The 21814-nt window shown below is 50.3% G+C and overlaps 2 protein-coding genes and 1 long non-coding RNA gene across 4 annotated transcripts; 1 reads left to right on the top strand and 2 right to left on the bottom strand.

Annotated features, from left to right (window-relative positions):
* The first annotated feature begins 38 nt into the window (after nucleotides 1-38).
* On the top strand, nucleotides 39-17211 carry LOC138929252 (uncharacterized). 2 transcript variants are annotated; one of them, XR_011445664.1, is made up of 5 exons: nucleotides 39-327; nucleotides 403-765; nucleotides 16228-16329; nucleotides 16531-17021; nucleotides 17072-17211. It is a non-coding gene; the product is annotated as an uncharacterized lncRNA (long non-coding RNA). The 2 variants fall into 2 exon arrangements; XR_011445663.1 differs by having other exon boundaries at nucleotides 16228-16438.
* Nucleotides 349-13848, bottom strand: Cubn (Cubilin). The gene is made up of 13 exons (XM_017174719.3): nucleotides 13734-13848; nucleotides 12170-12469; nucleotides 11916-12099; nucleotides 11084-11857; nucleotides 10259-11020; nucleotides 9501-10202; nucleotides 7700-9436; nucleotides 7480-7642; nucleotides 7054-7421; nucleotides 6297-6987; nucleotides 3393-6238; nucleotides 758-3230; nucleotides 349-699 (listed from the first exon to the last, which is right to left on the bottom strand). Exons 1-13 carry the CDS (start codon nucleotides 13823-13825, stop codon nucleotides 446-448), a joined length of 11346 nt encoding a protein of 3781 aa, XP_017030208.1. The 5' UTR covers nucleotides 13826-13848; the 3' UTR covers nucleotides 349-445.
* Nucleotides 14099-21814, bottom strand: LPCAT (lysophosphatidylcholine acyltransferase). Its single transcript, XM_017174720.3, has 8 exons — nucleotides 21309-21814; nucleotides 17063-17208; nucleotides 16524-17009; nucleotides 16254-16391; nucleotides 15835-16111; nucleotides 15648-15749; nucleotides 15436-15577; nucleotides 14099-15367 (listed from the first exon to the last, which is right to left on the bottom strand). Exons 1-8 carry the CDS (start codon nucleotides 21543-21545, stop codon nucleotides 15273-15275), a joined length of 1623 nt encoding a protein of 540 aa, XP_017030209.1. The 5' UTR covers nucleotides 21546-21814; the 3' UTR covers nucleotides 14099-15272.

Here is a 21814-nt window from a genome sequence, read left to right as displayed (position 1 = left end):
TATCACCTCACTCAAGTTGGTGTTATTATAAACGTTGAGTAGTACGGGTTGAGGTTGTTTTGGGGCTGGGTGTCAAAGCACCGCTTGTGAGTGCGTGTGTGCCTGTGTTGGGGCAGGTTCCCAGCCCCCTCCCTGAATGGAAATCAACATAATGCGCCTGATTTGACGTGGTGTGTGCAAATAGTGGGCAACTGATCAATGGCCGAGGGACCGGAATTCGCCTTATGCAATCAAAATTTTTGGTTTACGATATGTCATATCTATTTAAATGACCAAAATTCCTTATGCGATAACCCTTTACACATGCCATTGAGGTGAAATAATATGGTAAGTGGGATATCAAGGCAATTATTTCATTGGAAACTCTCTCATAAACATTTATTTATATTAAAAAATATATAGAAAATCGATTAAAATACAAGACAGGGAAGGTAAAGCTTCCATCTTAGCGGAAGCCCAATAGATGCCTCGGTATTTGGTAGTTGGAGTAGACCCCTGCGAACCGGATCACCCAGCCCACGCCATCGTAGTTGACCGTCTTGTGGAAGCGGACCACCACCTGGCTGCGCGGACTCTTGTACACCTTTGGGTTGTCCTCGCCGCAAAAGCGTCGCACCTCGCGCTCCTCCCCGGCATCGTCCTGCTCCAGAATCTGCAGGTAGTCCGTGTGGCAGGTGGTCTTGCTGCCCAGATTGAAGGCTGTTGGGACAAAAATATAAGTACGAGAAGATTGGGATAGAGACTCCTCTCAACTTACCCTCAAAGGTGAGCAACACTTTATTATTGCTCGGCACCCGTACAATCCACCGGCAGTCGGTGTTGTTCCGGACATTTTCCGGATAGAAGGGATTGGCAAAGATGCCCTGGGTGTTGTAGAACTGACCCCCGCATCCGGGACCCTTCTCCACGGGACTGGCCAGATAGGTAAGGTCCAGGGAGGTCAGATAGCTGCCGGTCACAACGTGCAGTCGCACCTGATCCGTATAGGTGAAGAGGCTCTTGCCCATATCCACATAGCCGCAGACACGCTGCAGGGATCGATTGGTCCTGTCGTAGACCTCCAAGTGCTCGACGTCGCAGTCATAGGAACTGAAGACCAGCTCCGTGTAGTACAAGCTGAGGGTGTGGTTCGCCGGTGCCTGGATCATGACGTCGCAGTCCGACGTCTCTGACACGTAGACCCTGCCCTGCAGCCCACCATAGTGGCGCTCGCAGTTGCTGGCCAGGGTGATCTGGAGCTGGAATCCCGGCCGGGTCTCCATGCCGTTCGACCGGAACTTGAGGTTGATCTCGTTGGCATTGGCGAAGTACGTATCCGGCTTGGCGTTGCCGCAGTAAACGTGCTCCGTGGCATAATTGATGTAGTTGTGGGCGGAGGTGTGCCCATTGAAGATGAGCTCAGTGCCGTAGCCCTGCTCCACCAGCTGGGCGTCCTCGCTGTTGTAGACCTTGAGGTAATCGGCCACACAGCTGCCATTGGCATCGGGCCCCTCCACATCGAAGCTGAGGAAGTGCAGGCTCAGCGGCTTGTCGCCAATGATCTTCCAGAAGCAGGCCACCCCGTTGGCATAGTTGCCACCCGGCTCCCGCGACGGTGAGCTCATGGTCACCTGCTTGACACCATCGGACGCCAGTCGGATCTCCGGGCTGCCGCACAGCCGGGGAACAGCGCTGATAGCCACCTCAAAGCCGGAGTCATTCACCTGGTCGTCGGTGACGAAGCGCAGAAAGAGCGTATGCCGGGTGGTGGTCAGCGTCGGTGGCTGATCCTGGCCACAGAAGCGTCCAATCAGATCGGCAAATGGCCCGGCCCCGTCGCGCAGCTCCACATAATCCTTGCGGCAGTCCGCCGACAACTCCACATGGAAGCTGCGGAACTCCAGGCTGATCTGCTGATCCCGATGCACCCGGAACACGATCTGGCAGTCCAAATTGGCATCGTAGCCATTGGCCTTGCTGAACTTGACGAAGATGTAGCGCGCCGAGCTGTTGACCAGGATCTGCTCATCGCAATTGGGCACAATGCGGACCAGGGCCTTGAAGCCGCGCGAGGGATCGCGGTCATCCGAGTAGCTGTGGATGAGGCCCCTGCTCTGCGGAATGCTGATCACCGGCAGATCTTCGTTGATCCTGCCGCAGAAGCGACCGCGGCGCTCCCGTTCGAGGGGCACTGCGCCGGCGAAGATCTCCACGCCGTCGTAGGCGCAATTGGTGTGCGGCTCAAAGTCCAGCAGCTGGAACTTTACCGTGAACTTGTGACCCTCGGGCGCCGTCAGATTCCAGTAGCAATCGCTGCTGGGCGGCAGGGAGTTGTCCGTGTGCTGGCGCGGTGACTCCACCACGCCCGTCTTGCTCACCACGCCGCCGCAGAGCCGGGTGCTGTAGCGCAGCAGGAATCCCCGGCCGGCGAAACTGTTGTCCGACCTCAGGACCAGATTGATCGACTCCAAGGCCCTGTACTCATGGTTCTGCTTGACACCGCAGAGAACCGCCTGGCTGACGTGATCCTTGTCGTCCCTGGTGATCACGGTGAGATTATCAAACAGGCACTGCACTATGGGCGCATGTTCCAGGTCGAACTCCACGAAACTGACCAGGACACCGCGTGCAACCTCCGGATTCCTGGGCTTTATTGTCCAGTTGCAGTAGAGGCCCTTGTCGTAGCCCAGCGGATAGTTTGGACTGGACAGCATCTGCTCCTCGTCGTCGGCATACAACGGACCGCCGCAGTTCCGCTCAAACTTGGCGAGGAATCCCTGGCCGACGGTGTCGCCGTCGGAGCGGAAGATCAGCTGCATGAAGCGAGCCGTCGAGTTGATCTGATCCGGTGCACTGCGTCCGCATATCCGCCGCAGGTCGGTCCAGTTGCCGTTCGCATCGTCGCGCTGCTGAACCAGCAGGTAGTCCTTGGTGCATCCGGGACTGTCCTCGATGAAGAAGCGATTGAGGAAGGACAGGCCAATGTGATAGCCCGCCTCCGCCTCCACCTCCCAGATGCACTCGACGTTGTTCTTGTACTGCTCGTAGAACTCGATGCTGCGATACGGATGCTTCAGCCGGCCCCCGCATCCGGAACCGTACTTGATGGACACATTGAAGGTGGCGTTGGGGTTAAACTGATCGGCATGGTACTCGAGGAAGAGCCCCCGCTCCACGACCATGTTTACGGCGACGTCCTCCTGGCAGTACTCGCCCAGCTTGGGGGAATTTTGATCGGGGCCATTGTAGACCTGTGGGAAATATGGGAATGGATATATGAATTATGGCGGAAAAGCTGAGGGAAGAAGATGGAGAGGGAGGATTAGGAAGGAACCTTAGATACGAACGTAACAGAGAAACCCAAGGAAAACCGAGATAGAAACCTAAGAAGAAAAAAAAAACCTTATACCCACCGTAAGGAAGTGATGCTGACACCGAACTTCCGTCGAACCTGGCGCCAGGGCTGGCGTCGGCAGGTTGACCCTGATCGAGACCTCGAGCTGAAGATCCTGCAACGCGGAGTCATCCTCGGTCATCTCATCCGCATACGAACCGATGGCCCAGGCACAATCAATGGCTCCCCGGATGCCCTCCATGCCTGACGGCTGTCGCACCGTCATATTGTCGCCGGGCTCGAGGTTGTGGACACCGCCGCAGGCCTGCATGCTGTAGCCGAGGATGAGGTTCGTCAGTGAGTTTCGCACGCCAGCCGAAACCGTCATCTGGATGGAAAAGGGCACCCTAATTACGGGGCGTTGCGGCCTGGTCTCGAAGTCGCAAAGAAGGCGCGGCAATAAAGCCTCCGACTTGGACAGGCGGTTTAGCTTGAGTGGCGAGATCAGGGAGCAGAGGTGGGTGTTCCGCATCATCACCGAGCTGGTGTTGTACTCCTTTACGAGGATGAGAACGGTGCTGTTGACCGGCGGCTGGATGTCATAGCTGCAGTGGACCAGGCTGGTGACATTGGTACGCTCGAAGGTCATCTGCTTCGTCACATTCTCCTGGAGGTCAAGGCTCTGGCACAGACTGGTGCCATAGGCCCAGAACCGGAAGCGGAAGCCCCGGAGCTGGTTTATAGGCAGCAGGAAGGTATCGATGCCCATCGTATTGTCCGACGAGATGACCTCCTCGGGCGGATTGTTGGTGTAGCGGCCCAGAATTGATTGCATCTTGTGATCGTTGGCAATGATGAGGCGGCCGCGGAATGAGCTTATAAATCCGCCTACTCCTCTGGTCACGTTCCCTGAGCCCGTATTAAAGTCGACGATCTCGAGGCGCACACGCCTTCCCTTGGGCACCTCCAGCTTCCAGACGCAGTGCACTGGCGTGCGCACGCCGTCGGGATAGCCGGGCGTCTGCAGGACGCCTTGCATGGCGAATATCGTTTCGCCGCACCGGGATCCCACCGAGCTGTAGGTGATGCGGAAGCCCTGATCCTCCGGTGGCAGACCGTCGAGGAGGCGGTATCGTAACACGATCTTGTTGGTCTCACCAATCAGATTCTTCTCCTCGGAGCCGCACACGAGGAGTCGGTCCGAAATGCGCTCAACGCCCGCCGACCCAAAGGCCTCCATCTCCTCCAGCAGCAGGTGGCTGTGCTGGGAGCAGTTGCCGTTCACCGCCGCCGGCAGCTTAATAAACTGGGAGTGCAGCTCGATGGTGTTGCCCTTCTCCAGCTCAATGGTGTACACACACTCCTCCAGCGGCTGACCCTCCTCGCTGTGTATCTGCAGGAGTTCCCGCGGCGGCGAGGCAATCACACCGTCGGGACTGTAGTAGGCGCCGCCGCAACTGGCCAGCTTCACGCTGGCCTGGAAGCCGATGTGCGGCTCGGTGACGTCCGTGTAGTAGTGGATGCGCAGCTGGCTGCCGGATGAGTAGATCGTGTCCGGACTGCGCTGGCCGCAGAAGCGACCCAGCTCCGGCCTCAGCTCCGTGCTGCCATCGTTCACCGCTACGTACTCCTGCTGGCAGTCGCCGGAAGCCTTGGAGGCAGCCGTCAGATCGAACTTGCCGCGGAAGTGCAGCATGATGCGGTGCTGCGGCGGCGCAGTCACGATCCACACGCACTCGGAGTGCGGATGCGGGAGATTGGGGTAGTAGGGTGAGCTGATCAGCTCCTCGTCGGTGGCCGCCTTGAGTTCGATGCGCCGGGAGCAGGCGTGCGAGAGTTCCTCGAACCGGAAGGAGACCAGGAAACGGGCCGTGCCCCAGTACCGGAACTTCACATAGGCCCGGTTCGAGGTGGTCTCCAGCGTGTCCTGGATGTTGTCCTCGCAGTATTTGCCGTGGCCCAGGAAGGGAGAGTCCTCGTCGAGCCCGTTGCGCAGCAAGAGGAAGTTGTCACAGCCGGAGGAGCCGGACGAAGGTCCGGCCAGATTGCTATTCTGCAGCAGGGACTGCGGGAAATCGATCTTGATCCGCCTGCCCTGGCGCACCTTAAGGGTCCACACGCACTCGTTGATCCGCATTGAGCTGCGCCTTACCACCTCCGTGATGTTGACCTCACCCTTTGCCGAGGCAATGTCCGAGCCGCAGGCCGTCCTCAGCAGGCCGCTAAAGCCCGTCTGATTGACGCTGCCGTCCGTGACGAACTCCACCCGGAGGTGGGGCTTGCCGTGGTAGGTCCGCCCGCTGGTCTCGTTGCGCAGCGAGCAGATTTTGCTCGGCTCCGACCAGTGCTGCAGGTCACTGCCGCTGGAGATCCTCACGTAATCGGCAATGCACTCGTTCTCGCCGCCAAATACCTCCAAGTCCACCCGGATTAGCGAGAGCACCGCATGCATGCCCGGATCCGAGGCAACCAGGCTCCAGGCACAATCCAAGCCGTTTTCGTAACCATTGGGATAGCCCGGCGAGTGGAAGGTCACGGCCGCTTGACCAACGGAGACCAGTTCGTTGCCACAGAGTCGCATCTGGGCCTCCGCCGTGCGGTTCGAGCGCAGATCCTCCTTGGACAGTCGCTGCCAGCTGAGCCGGAAGGGACCCCGGCTGGCCGTGAAGTACAGCACGTTCGAGCTGGACCGGATGGGCTCGTCGGGATCCGTGACCTCGATGCGTGCCCCAATGTCCGAATAGCCGTCGTAGAAGCGCAAATGCGGCTGGTCCACATCGCGGAGGTGTTGGACCGAGAGCACCACCACGTAATCCTTGTCGACGGTAATGCGCCAGCTGTACGGATGCTGTGCGTCCTGGAACTGGCTGGGATAGTGCGGCGACTCCACAATGCCATCCGTGCCGTTCAGCTCGTTGTGGTGTTCTGAATTAAAATTTTTCGATATAATATCAATGGGATCCCCGACTCCACACCCACTTACCGTAGCTGTAGGAGACTATGAAGCCCTCGCCCACATTGTCGTCATCGCTCTTGAAGGCCATCCAGAGGGAGCCGCGCGAGCGAATGGTGCCCGGCAACTGGTTGCCGCAATAGACACCAATCAGTTTGCCGCTCTCCGACTCCTCGCGCACCTCCAGATAGTCCCGATTGCAGCCCTCCGAATCCTCCAGGTCCATTGACTCGAAGGTCACGCTGAGGGAGTTGCCCACGTTGGCCTCCAGGTACCACATGCATTCGATATTCACCGGATACGAGGAGGGATAGTACGGTGTACTGAATCTTCCGGATAGAGCGTTGTAATAGCTGCCACAGGCCGTGTCCATGGTCATGTAGTGGGCCTCGAACTCCTCGACCAGCAGCAGGGGTACACTGATGGTCAGAGCCTGGCCGTTGGAGATCAGGGCCGGCGGATGAGAGTGGCAGAATTGGAGGCGAGGTGTACCCTTGACCTCGGTACCTTCGTAGATGTGCACACCCTCGGGCATGCAGTCACCTTCCGTGCGGTAGTGGCTGCCCCCCACTTCCTCCTCCTCCCTCAGCTTGATGTGCGTCACCGTAAAAATGATGCGCTTGTTGGGCTCCTGGGCTTGGAGCACCCACAGGCAGCTCTCGTTGCGCGAGGCCTGGCGTCCCATCTGGATGTACTCAAAGTCGGACTCATCGATGGACACCTGTAGGGGGGGGGGGGATTTATAAACATTTCAAAAGGATTTTCGAATGGTCTGGGCTTTTATCACCGTCTGTCCACAGGTCTCGTGGAAATGCAATCGGAATCCCTTCCTGGAGACGGAATCATCGCTGACGAAACGCACCAGAGCCACATTTGTGGCGGACATCTTTGGCTTGCCAGATTCGTCCTCGTCCTTATCGCAGATTTTGAATAGCTGCCGGTTCTCGCCATCATCCTCGGTCACATCGAAGGCCTCCAAATAGTCCCAGGAGCAGCTGTAGCCCGACTCCATATCCAAATCCTGCACATCAAAGACGATGCGATGGTGCTTGGACACCTCCACCTGCCACTCGCAGTGGCTGCCCTCTGGATAGTTGCCCGGATAGTTGGGCGACTGGATGACACCGTTTCTGGTGGAGATTGTGCCACCGCAAGCTGTGGATGATTAAATTAGTTCTTTAGGGTTCCTACTCGCTAACCTGGTGGATCTTACTCGCTTTTACCGCTTGATATTTGGCCTCGAAGCCCTTGCCATTGTGGGAACCATCCGAGATAAAGCGCACATGCATCCTGTTGCCAGAGCTGGTGAGGATCAGCTTCTTGGTGGAGCCGCAGTGACGTTCGTGGACCTGGACTTCGCTCATATGATTCGACACCTAAGAGTGGACTTGGAACTAAGGAACTAAATTGCTTTGAAGGTGACTTCTTCCTACCGTCAGCGCATCCTTAGTACAATTGACGCTCTCCTCCAGATCCATCTCCGTTATGGTCAGCTTAATGAGGTGATCCCGCTCCACGTTGATCTGCCAATAGCACTCCATGCTGTTGGGATACATGCCGGGGTAATTCGGGGAATGGAATGAGCCGCTCTCGCCGCGCAGCTCCTCCATGCAACCCACCACCTGGTAATCCATCAGGAAGCTCAAGGTGCTGGCATTGTGAACAACGGTAATCACCTCGCCGCTGGCATTCAGAGCCTTCGGCGCCAACAGCTTTTGGATGTTCTGGCCATCTACAACATACAGACCGTCGCGCAGGTCGGTGGGCAGATGCTCCTCATGCCGCTGCATGTGGGACAGCTCCAGGCGAATGGAATTTCCCTTGGGCGCATGAATGGTCCAACTACAGTTGATGGGCATGTCCTCCGTGAAGGGTTCCATATAGTTGAGGCTTTCGAGGGTGCCCGAGGTGGCGGTCAAGTTCCGCACACAGTTGGCCTTGTAGGAGATGCGGAAACCACGCATGGCGTTGCTTGAATCCGTATCGAAGACAATGGTGGCCTCGTTGGAATCCACCTGAATCACTCTGTCCCGCGGCGTCGGCTGCTGGCAGAGCGTGCGATCCGGCTTTTGGCCGGAAAGCCAGGGTCCGTTGTAGATCTTGACGCTGTCGTAGTAGCAGTTAGCCAGCGACTCCAGCTCCAGGTCTTCGATGAGCAGCGTGATGCCCGATCCCTGGTGGACGGTTAGGCGCCACTCGCAGTGCGCCATGTGGGGATAGGCGTTCGGGTATCTGGGCGACGTTATGACCCCCGAATTGGCACGTAGCCGTCCGCCGCAGCCGGAGCCGAAAATGCGCCAGCGCAGACGGAAGCCCCGGGCAGTGTTCGCCGCATCCGTGTGGAGGCGCAGCGTCAGCTCGTTACTAAAGCTGGGTATGCGCGTGGGTATGGTCGTGCCGCAGAAGCGTCCAATCAGCGGGGAGTCAGTGCCGCCGCCGTTCATCACCTCCAAATAGTCCGCCGAGCAGTTGGCCGACTGCTCCAGGTCGAAGACTTCCATCTGGATCTCTAACAGTTCGTCGCGGGCCCCCGTCAGACGCCAGTCGCAGTCCAGGCCGTTGGAGTACAACATGGGATAGCTTGGGGAGCTCAGTTCGCCGGCAGAGGCGTGGATATGACCCCCACATTGACCCATATCCTCGAAGGTGTAGGACAACTCGAAGCCGCCGTCCGACTCGCTGTAGTCCGAAGTGAACTTGATGACCAGCTGGCGGGAGTGGCTCATCAGATCCTCCGGCAGGCGGTTGTCACAGTACTTGGCCAGCGATTTGGCCGTCGAGCTGCCCAGCTGGGCATCCAGCCGGTCGAAGATCTCCACATAGTCGAAGCTGCAGTCCATGGAGCCCTCCAGCTCGAAGCTGATCCAGTGCAGACGGATGCCCTTGTTGGGCGGCGCCAGGATCACCCAGTAGCAGGTGGCGTCATTGGCATACTCACCCATCCCATTTACCGGCAGCCGGATGTTGTCTCCCGGTCGGGTGTGGACTCCGCCGCACTTGTCGTTGGCCACGGGCACCGCCCGGTATTCCAGCTTGAAGCCACGGCCCCGGGTGTCCGTATCTGTGGTGAGTTGGTACTGCAGGTAGTTCGTTTGACTGAGGAACTCCTCCGGCGGCTGCTTGGCGCCGCAGTAGGGTCCAAGGATCTGGCGATTGAGGCCATCGTTGACCTGTGGAAAGTATGACATGGACATGGAGAAACTTTCTCTGATCTTGTGTAAGCGTAAGACTCACCCTAAGGCTGGTGGTCAGACAGCCCGCATCGTCCTCGTCATTCTCGCCGCTCTTCAGCTGAAAGTCAATCTTCCTCACGCTGATCACCGTGTTGGGGGCCGTCCGGATCGTGTAGGAGCAGGAGCGATCGCCCCTGGGCATGTTGGGGTAGCCAGTCGAGGTTAGCGTTCCAACCTCACTGTCGAAGGTGAAGGAGCAGGCAGCGCGGTATCGCAGCCGGAAGAGACCTGCGCTGGCGTAGAACTTGATCTTGAGGCGATTGGACAGCGAGGTATAGGCCGGCAGATTGGAACCCCTCGCATCCGAGCCGCAAATCTTGGCCTGCAACACGGTCACATTTCCGTCCAGGACATCCAGCACCTCCAGGCAGTCCTGCGGTCCCAGCGTCAGCAGCTCCAACTGAAGGGCAATCAGCTCGCCAAGGGCCAAGCGAATTTCGTACTCGCAGGACATGGGATCGCCTGCGGTGGCATCCTGAGATGCTCCACTCGACCCGGAAATGGTGCCCTCGCGGGCGGTGAAGACACCCCCACAGCCCGGAATCCGCTCTTCCACGGAGTAGTGCAGCTGGAAGCCCGTATCGCTGCCATCCGCATCCGAGTGGAAATGAATCTCCGCCTGGTGGGTGGCCAGTAGCAGCGGCGCCGGCTGTCCACTGCTGCAGTACTTGGCCAGCTGCCGGCCCGATATGGTGTCCTTGATCTGTCCGAGAAGGGAATAGGTGAACCGTCCGAGTGCCAGGCTGAAGGGTCACTTACCTGGACATAATCAAAGTTGCAGTTGTCGTGCCTCTCCAGCTGCAGACTGAAGAAGGTAAGCTTGATGCGCTTGTCGATGGGCGCCAACAGAGTCCACCGGCAGTCGCGATTTTTGGGATAATTACCCGGCGATCCTGGCGAGGCCAGTGTTCCATGTGTCTCAAACTCCACCCGGCCGCCGCACTGCGGCTGCATCGAGGTCCAGGTGAGATCGAAGCCCTCCTTGGCCGTTGAGTTGTCCGAGCGGAACCACAGATACAGCTGGTTGCCGGAGGAGATGATGTTGCCGCCATGCGGCAGATGGTTGCCACAGTAGCGTCCAATGATCTGGGCGGCCGCCGAGCGGCCATCGTTAACCTGCAGCCAGTCGAAGCGGCACTCTGTGGCATCCTCCAAGTCGAAGCTATGGAAGGTCACGTTCACCACCAGCGACTCGTTGGTCCGTATCACCCAGGCGCACTGGGCATTGTGCTCGTAGCCAGTGCCCTCCGGCGGATACTTCAGGCGGCCGCTGGTGCCCACCAGCAGTGCGTTGCAGCTGCTAAAGCGCGTCGAGCAGAGGCGATCCCTGTAGCCGGGCAGGCACTGGCAGACGAAGCCATCGCCGTTGCCCTGGCCGGTTGTGGGCCGACAGCTGCCGCCGTTCTTGCAGGGATTGTTGTCGCAGGGACTGGGGTCTGGCTCGCAGATTGGTGGATGGAAGCCGGTAAGGCACATACAGGTGACGTTCGAGGGTCCCGAGTCCACGCAGATGCCATTGTTCTGCGATTAGCGGGGAATAACGATGAAGCTAATGAAGCCACATTCTGCCATAGAGGTACTTACCAGGCATGGATTGTTCTGACAATTCCTGGCCGTGCCATTGACACAGCCATTAGGACCAATTCCAAAGCCCACCATGCCCGCGGGACAGGCACAGACGGCTGTTCCGGAGATCTCGTAGCAGCTGGCGCCCGGATAGCATAGACTGCGATCCGCACAGTTGCCAATGGTGGCCGGCTTCGAGTCGGATCCGGTTCCGTCAATCAGCCCTGGACCAGGTCCCTGTCGCTCGCACTTGAAACCGTCCCCTGTCCAGCCCAATGGACACTGACCGCAGATATGCGATCCGTATGTGTTGATGCAATCCACACGGGGACTCTGGCTGCAGCCGCCGTTGTTCGTCTGGCACTCGTCCACGTCCCGGCAGCTGACACCGTTCCCAGTCAAGCCGGCGGCACAGGGGGCGCAGGTGAAGCTGCCCGGCAGATTGATGCACTTGGTGGAGCAGGGCGTATGGGCGGCAGACGCCTCATCGCACTCGTCCACATCCACGCCACATACGGGCGTCAATCCGTTGGTCTTCCAGCCGGCATCGCACAGGCACCGATAGCCGGCATCGTCCGAGCTGGGCACACAGGAGCCGTGCCCGCATAGCTCCCAGGCACTGGCCTGCGAGCAGTCCGCCCTCCGTTGGGTGCAGTGCATGCCATGCCAACCCTGCTGGCAGAGGCAGCTGTACGTTCCAAATTGGTTCTGGCACTGGGCTCCATTCTGGCAGCCCAGGTCGGTGCCCTCGTACAAGGCGCACTCGTTCACGTCCACCTCGCATTTGGTGCCCTGAAATGTGATCGAGGATGGAATGGAATAGAATGGAAGCTGGAAAAACTAAAATCACCTCGAAAGCCGGACGACACTGACACCGGAATCCACTATAGGTGTTGTAGCAGGTGCCTCCATTCTCGCAGGGTGCATTCGCACAGCCGTTCGCCTCCAGTTGCGTCTTCATGCGATCCACCTTGTTCTCCACCGCACGGAGTCGCGTCTGGAAGCGTCGCATTAGGGCCAGGGAACCCCGGGTTCTGTACCGAAAATAAAGCCAGATATGTATTATTCTTAGCCTTCTTCCCTCGTCCAACTCCTGTTTCTCACCTGTTCAGCTGCTGACGCAGCATCACATTCAAGCCATTCGGTCCGAATGCCCTCCTCTCGAAATCCGCTAGCTGATATGCCAATTCCCTGACATCCACAATATCCTCGGAGCTGGTCCACTCATCCTTGGCTCCGCCGCCGGATCGTTTCTTTGAACCGCCGCCGGTGGCCAGCAGGAGATCCAGGACATCGTATTCCTCGTTGATGGTCAGACGGGAGGTTCCGGTAAGCCGGAAACTGATGTTACGATTGGCACCGGACTCAAAAATAAGATTGCCATCTTTGCTGATGATTTTTGGCCTGAAGGAAAATAGGTTTGAGGTTACAAAAATCTCTGGAACTTGAATCTATAGTCTTGGGAGCACAGGACCACCCTCCACCAGATACCACGTCAAGCAGTAAGTTGGAAGAAATAAAAAACGTTCTTTTGAATTACAAATTAACCCATTTATAACCCCTTAATGAGTTTCCTTAGTTTTGTTAATATATTATTAATTTATTTAAATGGTAACCAGACCCGAGAGTAAGGACCTTGCTTCTCTGGCTGCTACGGCATATCGGCCAAGGAGGACTATTTCCGAGAGGTCAGTTTACAGTAGTGTATCATGTCTACGGGCAACTGCTCCCAGTTGCCCGAGTCGCAGGCGTATCATATTTCTTGCCGGAACACTTGCGAAGGTACTCCATGAGTTCCAGCTTGTCCCGATCATCCCTCTTCCTTTGCTCTCGTTTCATTCTCTCTTGATAAATGCGCTCAAATTCCTCGTCTACCATGTGGCTTTCTTCCATTAGCTTTATCATCTTCGGATATGACCCCATTGAGGATATATGCAGCTCGGAATACTAGAAGCTCCACTAAACAGGATATGCTTGGTGTCAAAAAGGGGGCCCTCGATATTAATTATAACCATAAATTACCAAATAATTGATTTTTTTTCAGCTAAAAGCGACGACAACGGTACAGTTGAATCATTTTCTAACAAGTAGATGTCACTTTAACTGCATCCCTGACTCTTCTGACAAATTTTCCTTACGGACAGCATAGACCTGGCAGAATGCCAACTCTGATTTTCTGAAGCAACGCTGTACCTCGTGTCAAAAGCAGTTCTTCTCTTTCTATCAAAAGTCAAAAAATGTTCCTTAGTTCACTTGTCTTTCTCCTTTGCAAAAATGAATGGCTTCATATCCCAAGAAGATGAAGCTAGTGGACGACGAGCAGCAGGAGATAGGCGACGTTAAGGAGCATCTTGGCCAGAAATATGATACACCTGTGACCCTGGCCACAGAGGAGAACACAAGCAAGAAGGAGCAGGAGATGACAGGCCTGATGGGCCAACTTGAGCTGATCCCTTGCAAGGAAATCCCATTGTACGATCTGCTGAAGAAGCCAGACGAGAAGGTTCCTCTTGAAGAGTTGCCCACTGTGGGCTTTCCTTACAACTGCAAACACATCCTGAATCCTGACTAGAAGTAGCAATAAATAAGCCAATAACTAAACAATTGCAAAGAATTGTTTTTTGCTTCCCAAGATATATATATTTTTATAGAAATTCTCTATTCTTACGAGTTGACGAAACCCTCGACTCGCAGCCATTTATCCGTAACGAGGAGGAGCCCCAAGCACCACAAGAGTCTGCTGCCAGCAGCTCCTTTCATTGTAATATCACTTCAAAAAAAAAAAACTTGATAACTTAGGACATTGAAACACTTGACAAAAAAATAAAACAGGATATAGGATTCAAACCGATCTGAACCGTTCAGATAGAAAACTCCGACTGTCCGACTCTTGGCAGTCCCTGCATTTCAGATCAACTCAGGGGCGTAGCAAGGGGGGCGTTGCCCAGAGAAAACGCCCATTAAACCAACGTTGGTATCTTCTCGTATCTGCCAAGCTCCGCTTTCCATAAAAAAAAAGACAACACAGACTGCTTTTAAAATCGTACACACATGTATGTATATATATTTTTTATTTTACTTGAATTTTTTGTGTTGAGCTGATTTCTCTCAGCCGATCTCTGCTGGCTTAGGGCGCTAATAATATCTATTACAATAAGTAGCACATAAATTAAGATCGTTTAGCTTAGGGGTTATAGTTCATCGTCTCAAAAAGGTAAAAACTACGGGATAGTACTCATTGGGTCATCTCCACATCCTTCTTTACTTTGCTTAACAAATTTTCTTCTTTTTGTAATAACATACATATATGTATGTATGTATATGTGTGGGAGTAAGTACAGGCTGTGATCTCTCTGCTCTCCATGTGCCAGGTGTGTGGTTAAGTTCAAGTCACAAAAATGCACAAGAAATGTCTAGAAACTCTCAAGGAACTATTATAACTGAATATATGTGTAAGGTTTAAACGGATCAAGGCAGATCCCTAAATTCAGATCCATAAATTTCAGCAAGAAGAAGTGAGCTTAATCAATTAAATGAAATTATTCAAGTTTTACGTTTAAGCTTGATAATTATCATTTGTATTCAATTAAAATGAAAAGTTAAGGCTTTTACAGTGCTCTTGATGGCTCTTGGCTTTGTGTGTTTTTCCCAAATGGAAAATATAGATCATAGTACAAGATGTGTATATAGTGTGTGTGCTTGGTGGTTGGCTAGTCAGTTTTAGTTGGGAATCGCAGTTCTTGGTCTTGTCAAGGTAGGAGAGCGAATTTTGTTACAAAAGGTTCATTGGGCTTCATGGGCTAAATATCTTATATATGTATCTATGGCTTTGTGTTTCTTTTTGGCCATGGAAATAGGAAATATTCAAGGGCTTTTGGCCTGCCTCTCTACATATACTACATATGCTTTAAAATGTAAGTGCTTGAATCACAAAGATGAAATGACTTGTGTTTAGTAGAGTTGCGAGTATAAATAATAAACAAAGGAAAAAAAAACTATTGTAATAATATTACAAATTAGATTAATTACAATATATATATATATGGGGGTAAGGGGTTGGTGGCGCTACACGATATAAATAAATATTAAAAATATACACTCGACAGTTGAACTTTTCGCTTAGAGTCTCCTCCGTCTCCTTTCCTTCCCTTTAGCTCCTCCTCTTGAAATATATATGTATAACTCAAGGTGTTTACAGCCTGCAGCTTCAGTTGGCTGCCTTGGACCGCCTTATGTGCTCCGACTTGTGGTACAGGAATTTGTAGCTTGACTTTTGCTTCTCCGTGTGCTCCGCAAAGGCCTCTTTAAAATGGAAAAACAAACGGTATTAGTTTAAAGTTAATAAATTACAATAAAAATCAAGTACCCACCAAAGGACACATAGCCCAGGTTGTCCGTGTCCAGGGCATAGAAGAGCGCCTGAGCCTTTTGTTCATTCAGCTTGCCGCCAGCGTGCCTCATCAATCGCACAAAGCTCTCCCGGTCAATCCGTTGGCTAGATTCGCTATACAGCTGCAAGTCATAAATATATGAACATTAATTATAAAGGTTACGTTTATCAATGGAAATATGTATATATTACATGGATCAGTGCTCGGAGGAAGGTCATTAGTTCGGAGTTCTTGTATTTGCAGAAGAGGGAGCAGAGCAGGAAGCTCTTCAGGCTCACCGCACCCATGCGGCGCTAAAAGTAGAGGCGGGGAGACACATTTTGGTTATATACTCTGGGTTGCGCCAATTAGAGGGAGATGGCGGGGTCTGCAACTCACGTGATCGAGCAGGGCAAAGAGCTTGTGCAGATTGGGATTTTTGAGATCAATCTGGAGAAGCTCGGCAAAGGTTATTATGTCCAATCTGTCCGTATTGGACAGCCGGTGATAGCTCTGGCACAGCTCGGCATCGCGCTGGCTCTCGATCAGCCCCAGCCTCTCGATGGTCCGCTCAATCTCCACAATGTCGCCGGGGAAGGGGATCTTCATGTCACGGGCTCGACTCATAACGATCACATCCTCAAAGGAATAGTCCGATGTGGGCACGCCCAAAGCCCTAAAAAAATAGGGGGGGGGAGGGTTAATTATGATAATAATGATATTTTAACCCAGTTTGTTATTTTTTTTTTTTTGTCTTGATTTATAAATAGCCTATTTGCTTCCCATTTCTAGAAAAATAGCTAGCCTGCTCTACTTACTTGGCCATCACCTCGCGCACATTGTTGGCATACAGATTGGCATCGGCCACTTCATCCGGCGAGGGCGTATACACGGGCAAGTATTCAATTTCGCATCGATTGTAGAACTGCGTCATTGTCAGCCAAAGAAGGCGCAATCTGAAATGTTGTGGATACAATAAATATTACATAAATAAGCAAGAAAAGTATGTAATTAAATTCAGATATTTCCGAGAATGGAAACCCCATAAACCCTGACCATAAACCCCTTTTATGTGTCCCTCTACTCACACTCCAGGTCCGTCCCAAGTCCAAGTAAACGTATCGTATTTGTTGGGATATTTTAAGAGCACTGGCTGTACCGGTACTCCCGGATAGAAGGCGCCGGGCTTGAACTTGATCAGAGCTGTGCGATTGGTGCAGGTGCCTTCGGCAAAGATGACCACCTGCGGCCAATCATCTGTGGAGCGAGCACGGGCCACAATGTCCCGGATAGTGTTCTGCCGCGAATTGGGATCCTCACGCTGCACATAAATGGGCTGGGCATAGTTGATGATGCGACCCAGCAATGGTATATCCGCCGTCTCCCGCTTGGCCACTATCGAGGGCGGGCCACTGGCCACGACCAGGATGGAGTCCACGTAGGAGGAGTGCGGCGCCACCACCAGTATGGGTGCCTCTTTCGGCGTTGCCGCTCTACCCTTCATGCTCACATAGTGGAACGATCCCGAGGTATACACCATGCGCATGGCACGTGCCGTCATATATTGCATTTGTCTGTAATGGAAGGTAAGTGGAATAATGGGTATTAGGTAAATATATATACTTACTTCCGCCAGCCGGTGAGGGGTTTCTCCTTGAGATCATCCAGGGTCATGCCATAGAGACCGATGCAGGCAAACATCCAGGCGGAAATCAGGGATAAGACGCAGCCCACCACACGAATGGGCAGCAGCAGTACTGTCAGCACATAGACCTACAAAGGATTTTGGAGAAAATAATCAGAAATTAGCAATGGGTTAAACAAGAAAGGGAACTAACTTTGGGAAGCCGAAGTTGGTATACCCTTGCAAAATCAAAAATCGATCCTAACTGAAGTAAAAATAAGTTAAATTCAATTCAGAAAACATTTCTTTGTTAGTTTTTTGTAGGTTAACAAATCTGCATGCTCAATTTTAAATTACAAAAAATTAAAATTTTTGTCAATTTTTGATAATTTTAACGCCTTTTAAAATTTTGTAGAAATTAAAATATTTATTTTCTCCCCGAAACGTCTAGAAAGACTCCCCAGTTAATGCTGATTAAGAATATATATACTTTATAGGGTCGGAAATGAGTCCTTCACTTACTAAAATAATAATACCCTTTAAAAATGTGTTACATGTATAGCTAAAAACTAAGTTTAGTAAATTATAATAATTAACTTCTGTAAAAAAAAAAAAACCCTTTAATAATTCTGTAAACTTTGTAATGGCCTTAAATACTTTATGGTTATTTACGTTACTCTTAAACGTATATACATATACATATATTATATTTATTAGACACACGCCAATTATTCACACGTCTTTCGAATTTGACTTGAGGCTTAAAGGTTTTTTCAGAAGCAAATGTAAATAAATATTAGTACTAGAAAATAAGTAACAACATTTAAGGGGGCTATAATAAAATATGACAGAGCCAAGGTGAGAAGCCCAACCACGTGCCAATTCCTAAATCCCAACGATTATCACGCCTTAACAACAATCCCAAATCGATATCCCATTGCCATTCAGGAATTTGGCATTAATTCATGCAAACACGGCCGCATATTAAATAATAATAGACGACCCCCACAAATCAATTAGCCGGCAAACATTCGCCATGTTTACAAACGGGGCCAGACCGGGCATAAATCGCTGATAGTGGCTGCTCTCATGCTTATCAGTCAAGTGGTGGCCTGCCGGGAAACGCATTGAACTTTGCCTGTCGATCTCACACAGACCCCTCTTGATTTTATCAAATTCCAAGGCAATACAACACTTCGATACGCCCCAATGTCTAAGCGGATTAATGGGGTTGAGAGAGCCCTATTTAACTTAATTAAGCAATGGCAAACATTTATAATTCCCTTAAATTTTTAAGTTGCTTGTGACAAGGGTTTATCTTTAAAACATTCCAAAGATTTCCGTTTCTATTTATATCAGCACATCCAATTCAAATTTTTATAAATGTTTGTCCAAGTATAACTTGTTATACATATGTTTTAAAAAACAGCAGTGATCATAATAATAGGAGCTAAAACAATTATATAATATTGTTATGCCAAAAGTTTAATGATCAAACTAAACAATGTCAAGCGTTATTTTTATTCGATTTTTGCTAAATTTCTTTTTATATATTTATTTAATTGTAAAATTTATATAAACAAAAATGTTTTTATTTATCATTACCCCTACAAATCAATTTGATTTATTTTAAAATCACTTAAAATATTTTTTAATTTATAAATCTGTCTAAAAATGTTTTCTTAATATTTTAAAATCGAACAAAAAAATCTCAATAAGTACTAACAACTTGAAGGCAACTGTGGTCAGAGATATGACCAAAGTGGCTGCATATTTACTAAGAGAGAGCAGAGGAGCAGTAGGCAGCAACAATGTCAGGGCCAGTTGAGAGCCTTGAACTTTGGATGGAAGCGAAATGAAAGCGAAACTGGTTTTTGTGTGCAGTGCACGCAATGGGAATCCCCTCACTCGACCCAGGCCCCCCCACCAAAGCCACATTTTTTCAGCTGCGCTTCTCTTGCCGCTTCGAGTTTATTTAATATTTAAATACTTTCAGTGGGTCAATGGATCAATGAATGCGATTGACTTCCTTGTCATCGGCTGATCATTTAGGTGCATTGTTGGTTCGATTTTTTAAATGGGAATTTCTTTTATAAACCAACAAGGGTTTCTATTGTAATTCCTTACATAAGGTTTAAGAATTACTATCTAATCTCACATTGATATTCTTCTTAAACAAAATAATATTCTTAAAGCCTTTCTTTGTATTATATTGAAATGAAATATATGTACATTGAATTTCCGCTTAATCGTAGGTTTTGTATTATTACCTCATCGCCAGCAACACTCAGTAACTTATTCGAGACTTTGAGACTTGACTCAGCGATAGCGCCCAGTGTCAATTCTGATTGCACGAGTATTTCTATATTTATTTGTTTACTTCTTGAGATTGCTGCAGGGGCGCTCACTCTCTCAAATGTAGGTTAGTCTACCCTAGAGATGCACTCAAATCACTTTCGTTCTTAATATATATTTATAGAAAATCCCAAGAAATCCCTTGACCAATAAGTAAAAAAACCTATTTAAATCACGCCACAAACGGGGCACAGTTGCAATGAGTCACAATCGGTCAGGCCCAGGCCATTTATCATGCATGCGGAGAAAGCTCTCTATACACAGACTTGACTTTTAATTATAAAATTATGGGCATTATTTCACTTAATTGATATCAATGTGTCGCAGTGATAGGAAAATTAATTGATTTTCTATAAGTATGTATGCCAGTGACTAATAATGTATCTTTGATGTAATTTGGTATTTGATATATCTTTTCATTTATTTTATTCAACTCTTTAAATTAAGAGTACCTAAAGGTCTTATTATCATTTTTTCAAGTGCATCTATTAACCATAATTAGATCATTTCCTGGGTAAATCTCCATTGAACGAACCGTAAACAAAACACAACACATGTATTGCTTTTTGTTTACCAATGTGTTATTTTTCACTCGCGGCAATTAGAGCCAAGTAATATATAGTATGTATATTGAAAAAAGGGGGTTGGGTTCGGGCTTGGGTAAATTTAGCCATTAGCCCACGTGTGTATTTTTATGGGGCGCTTAAAAAACAATAAAGCCACCGACGCTGCACTGGGACGTCGAGGTAAATCGATGCACTGCTACATTTATATATATACTTAAATATATGTACATATATGGGGAGTGGGGGGAGTAATGCCGTTGAACTGTACTTTCGTTCTTTGGAACCCAAAAGTTGGCTCATGTGTCAAAAAGCCGAAGCAGTTAAAAATGAGCGAAATGTGAAGTGAACAGTCAACACACAAGACTGACTATAAAGATACCCGGTAATCTAATGGTTATTACCTGTAGTAAAGCCGAGATCTTTTGTGATTCCTAGCTGTCATATTTCATATTTCTTGGGTACAGAATGATACCTTTTTTTTATGTTAATAGATCTTTTAAAAAAGCTAGGAATTAAATTGCTAGTTTTAAGTAATTAGGTTTAAAATACAAGTGCTTGGAAAATATATTTAAATTTAATTTAAAAATCGTATAAATACTATCAATTACTAAGACGTTGATTTGTGGATTTTACAAGTCGAGCTTTAAGATCTTTACCCTCAAAGTAAATTGATATATAAAATACAAATAAACATAATTTGTTAAATATATATGTAATTTCCAATCTTGGTATGGATGGTTTGGATTTATCCCCTATATACCCACAGCCGCCGTCTCTTTTACACACACTCCTAGACCCATTGTGCAAGGCGGATGGGAAAGCAACGGGAACAAAGCGGAACAAGACACCGATTGACTGGGTGAGTGGAAGCGAGAGAGGGCAAAACAATGGCACACATGCCAAAAGAACCGGCGTATTTTTTTTTTTTTTTTTTGCTTTTCGTATTTTGCTTCGCAGCAGCAGCAACAACAACAATGGCTATAGTGGGGCGTAACAACAACAAGGCGAACAAGAAAATCATACGATTCTCGCTGCCGTTAGCAAAACGCTGACGTAGGCAGAGACGTCGACAGCGCCAGATAAAAAAAGGAGGAAGAAGCAGTGGAAGACAACAACAACAACAACAAAAACATAAGTAAACCATGCGAAAAAGAATAAGAAGCAGCAAGCAAATGTAACGGCATATTCATGTCAAGTGCAATGCGAAGGAGAGAGAGGCCCCAAGAGAAAGCACTCTCTCACTCTCTCTCCAGTGGAGATCGCACATGGGCTGGATTTGCATGAATGAATGCAAATGGAGGGAGGCGGGGGGCATGGCACACACTCACCTTGGCCACCTCAATGTGACTGTCGATTTCGATGCGATGGACGAACGGATTGATGTAATTGTAGCCTTTGGAGGCCCACGTATCCTCTTCGGAGTCGCGCTTCGTCAAACTGGCGGCAGCGGCGGCGGCCACTCCCACATCGCCGGCCATGCCCATTCCCAGGTCGTCCCGCACCACCCCTTTTCCCACGGGCGGTACATCTTCGCTGCCCGCAGGCTTAATTGTCGACGTTGTCATTCTCCGCTCTTTCCTCGCGCCGCCTTTCTTTACGCACTCTTTCACTACCTCGCACTCCCGCACAGCAGCCACAAGAAAATAATAATAACTGAATTAATAACAAAAAACGCTTTTCCGCAACGTATTAAGTAGTTCCTTGTTTTAGCGCGGCCCAATGGCTTTTATTCAAATGCTTGACTTGCAAACAAATGGTTTTTATATATGTACGCGTGCAAAAGCTGGCAACCACAACCGCCGCGCATAAATATACATTTTATAAACTTTAGTTA

Source organism: Drosophila kikkawai, chromosome X, assembly GCF_030179895.1.
Source record: "Drosophila kikkawai strain 14028-0561.14 chromosome X, DkikHiC1v2, whole genome shotgun sequence".
NCBI lineage: Eukaryota > Metazoa > Arthropoda > Insecta > Diptera > Drosophilidae > Drosophila > Drosophila kikkawai.
The sequence above is the reverse complement of the archived record's forward strand: the minus strand, read 5'-3'. Positions and strand labels throughout refer to the sequence as shown.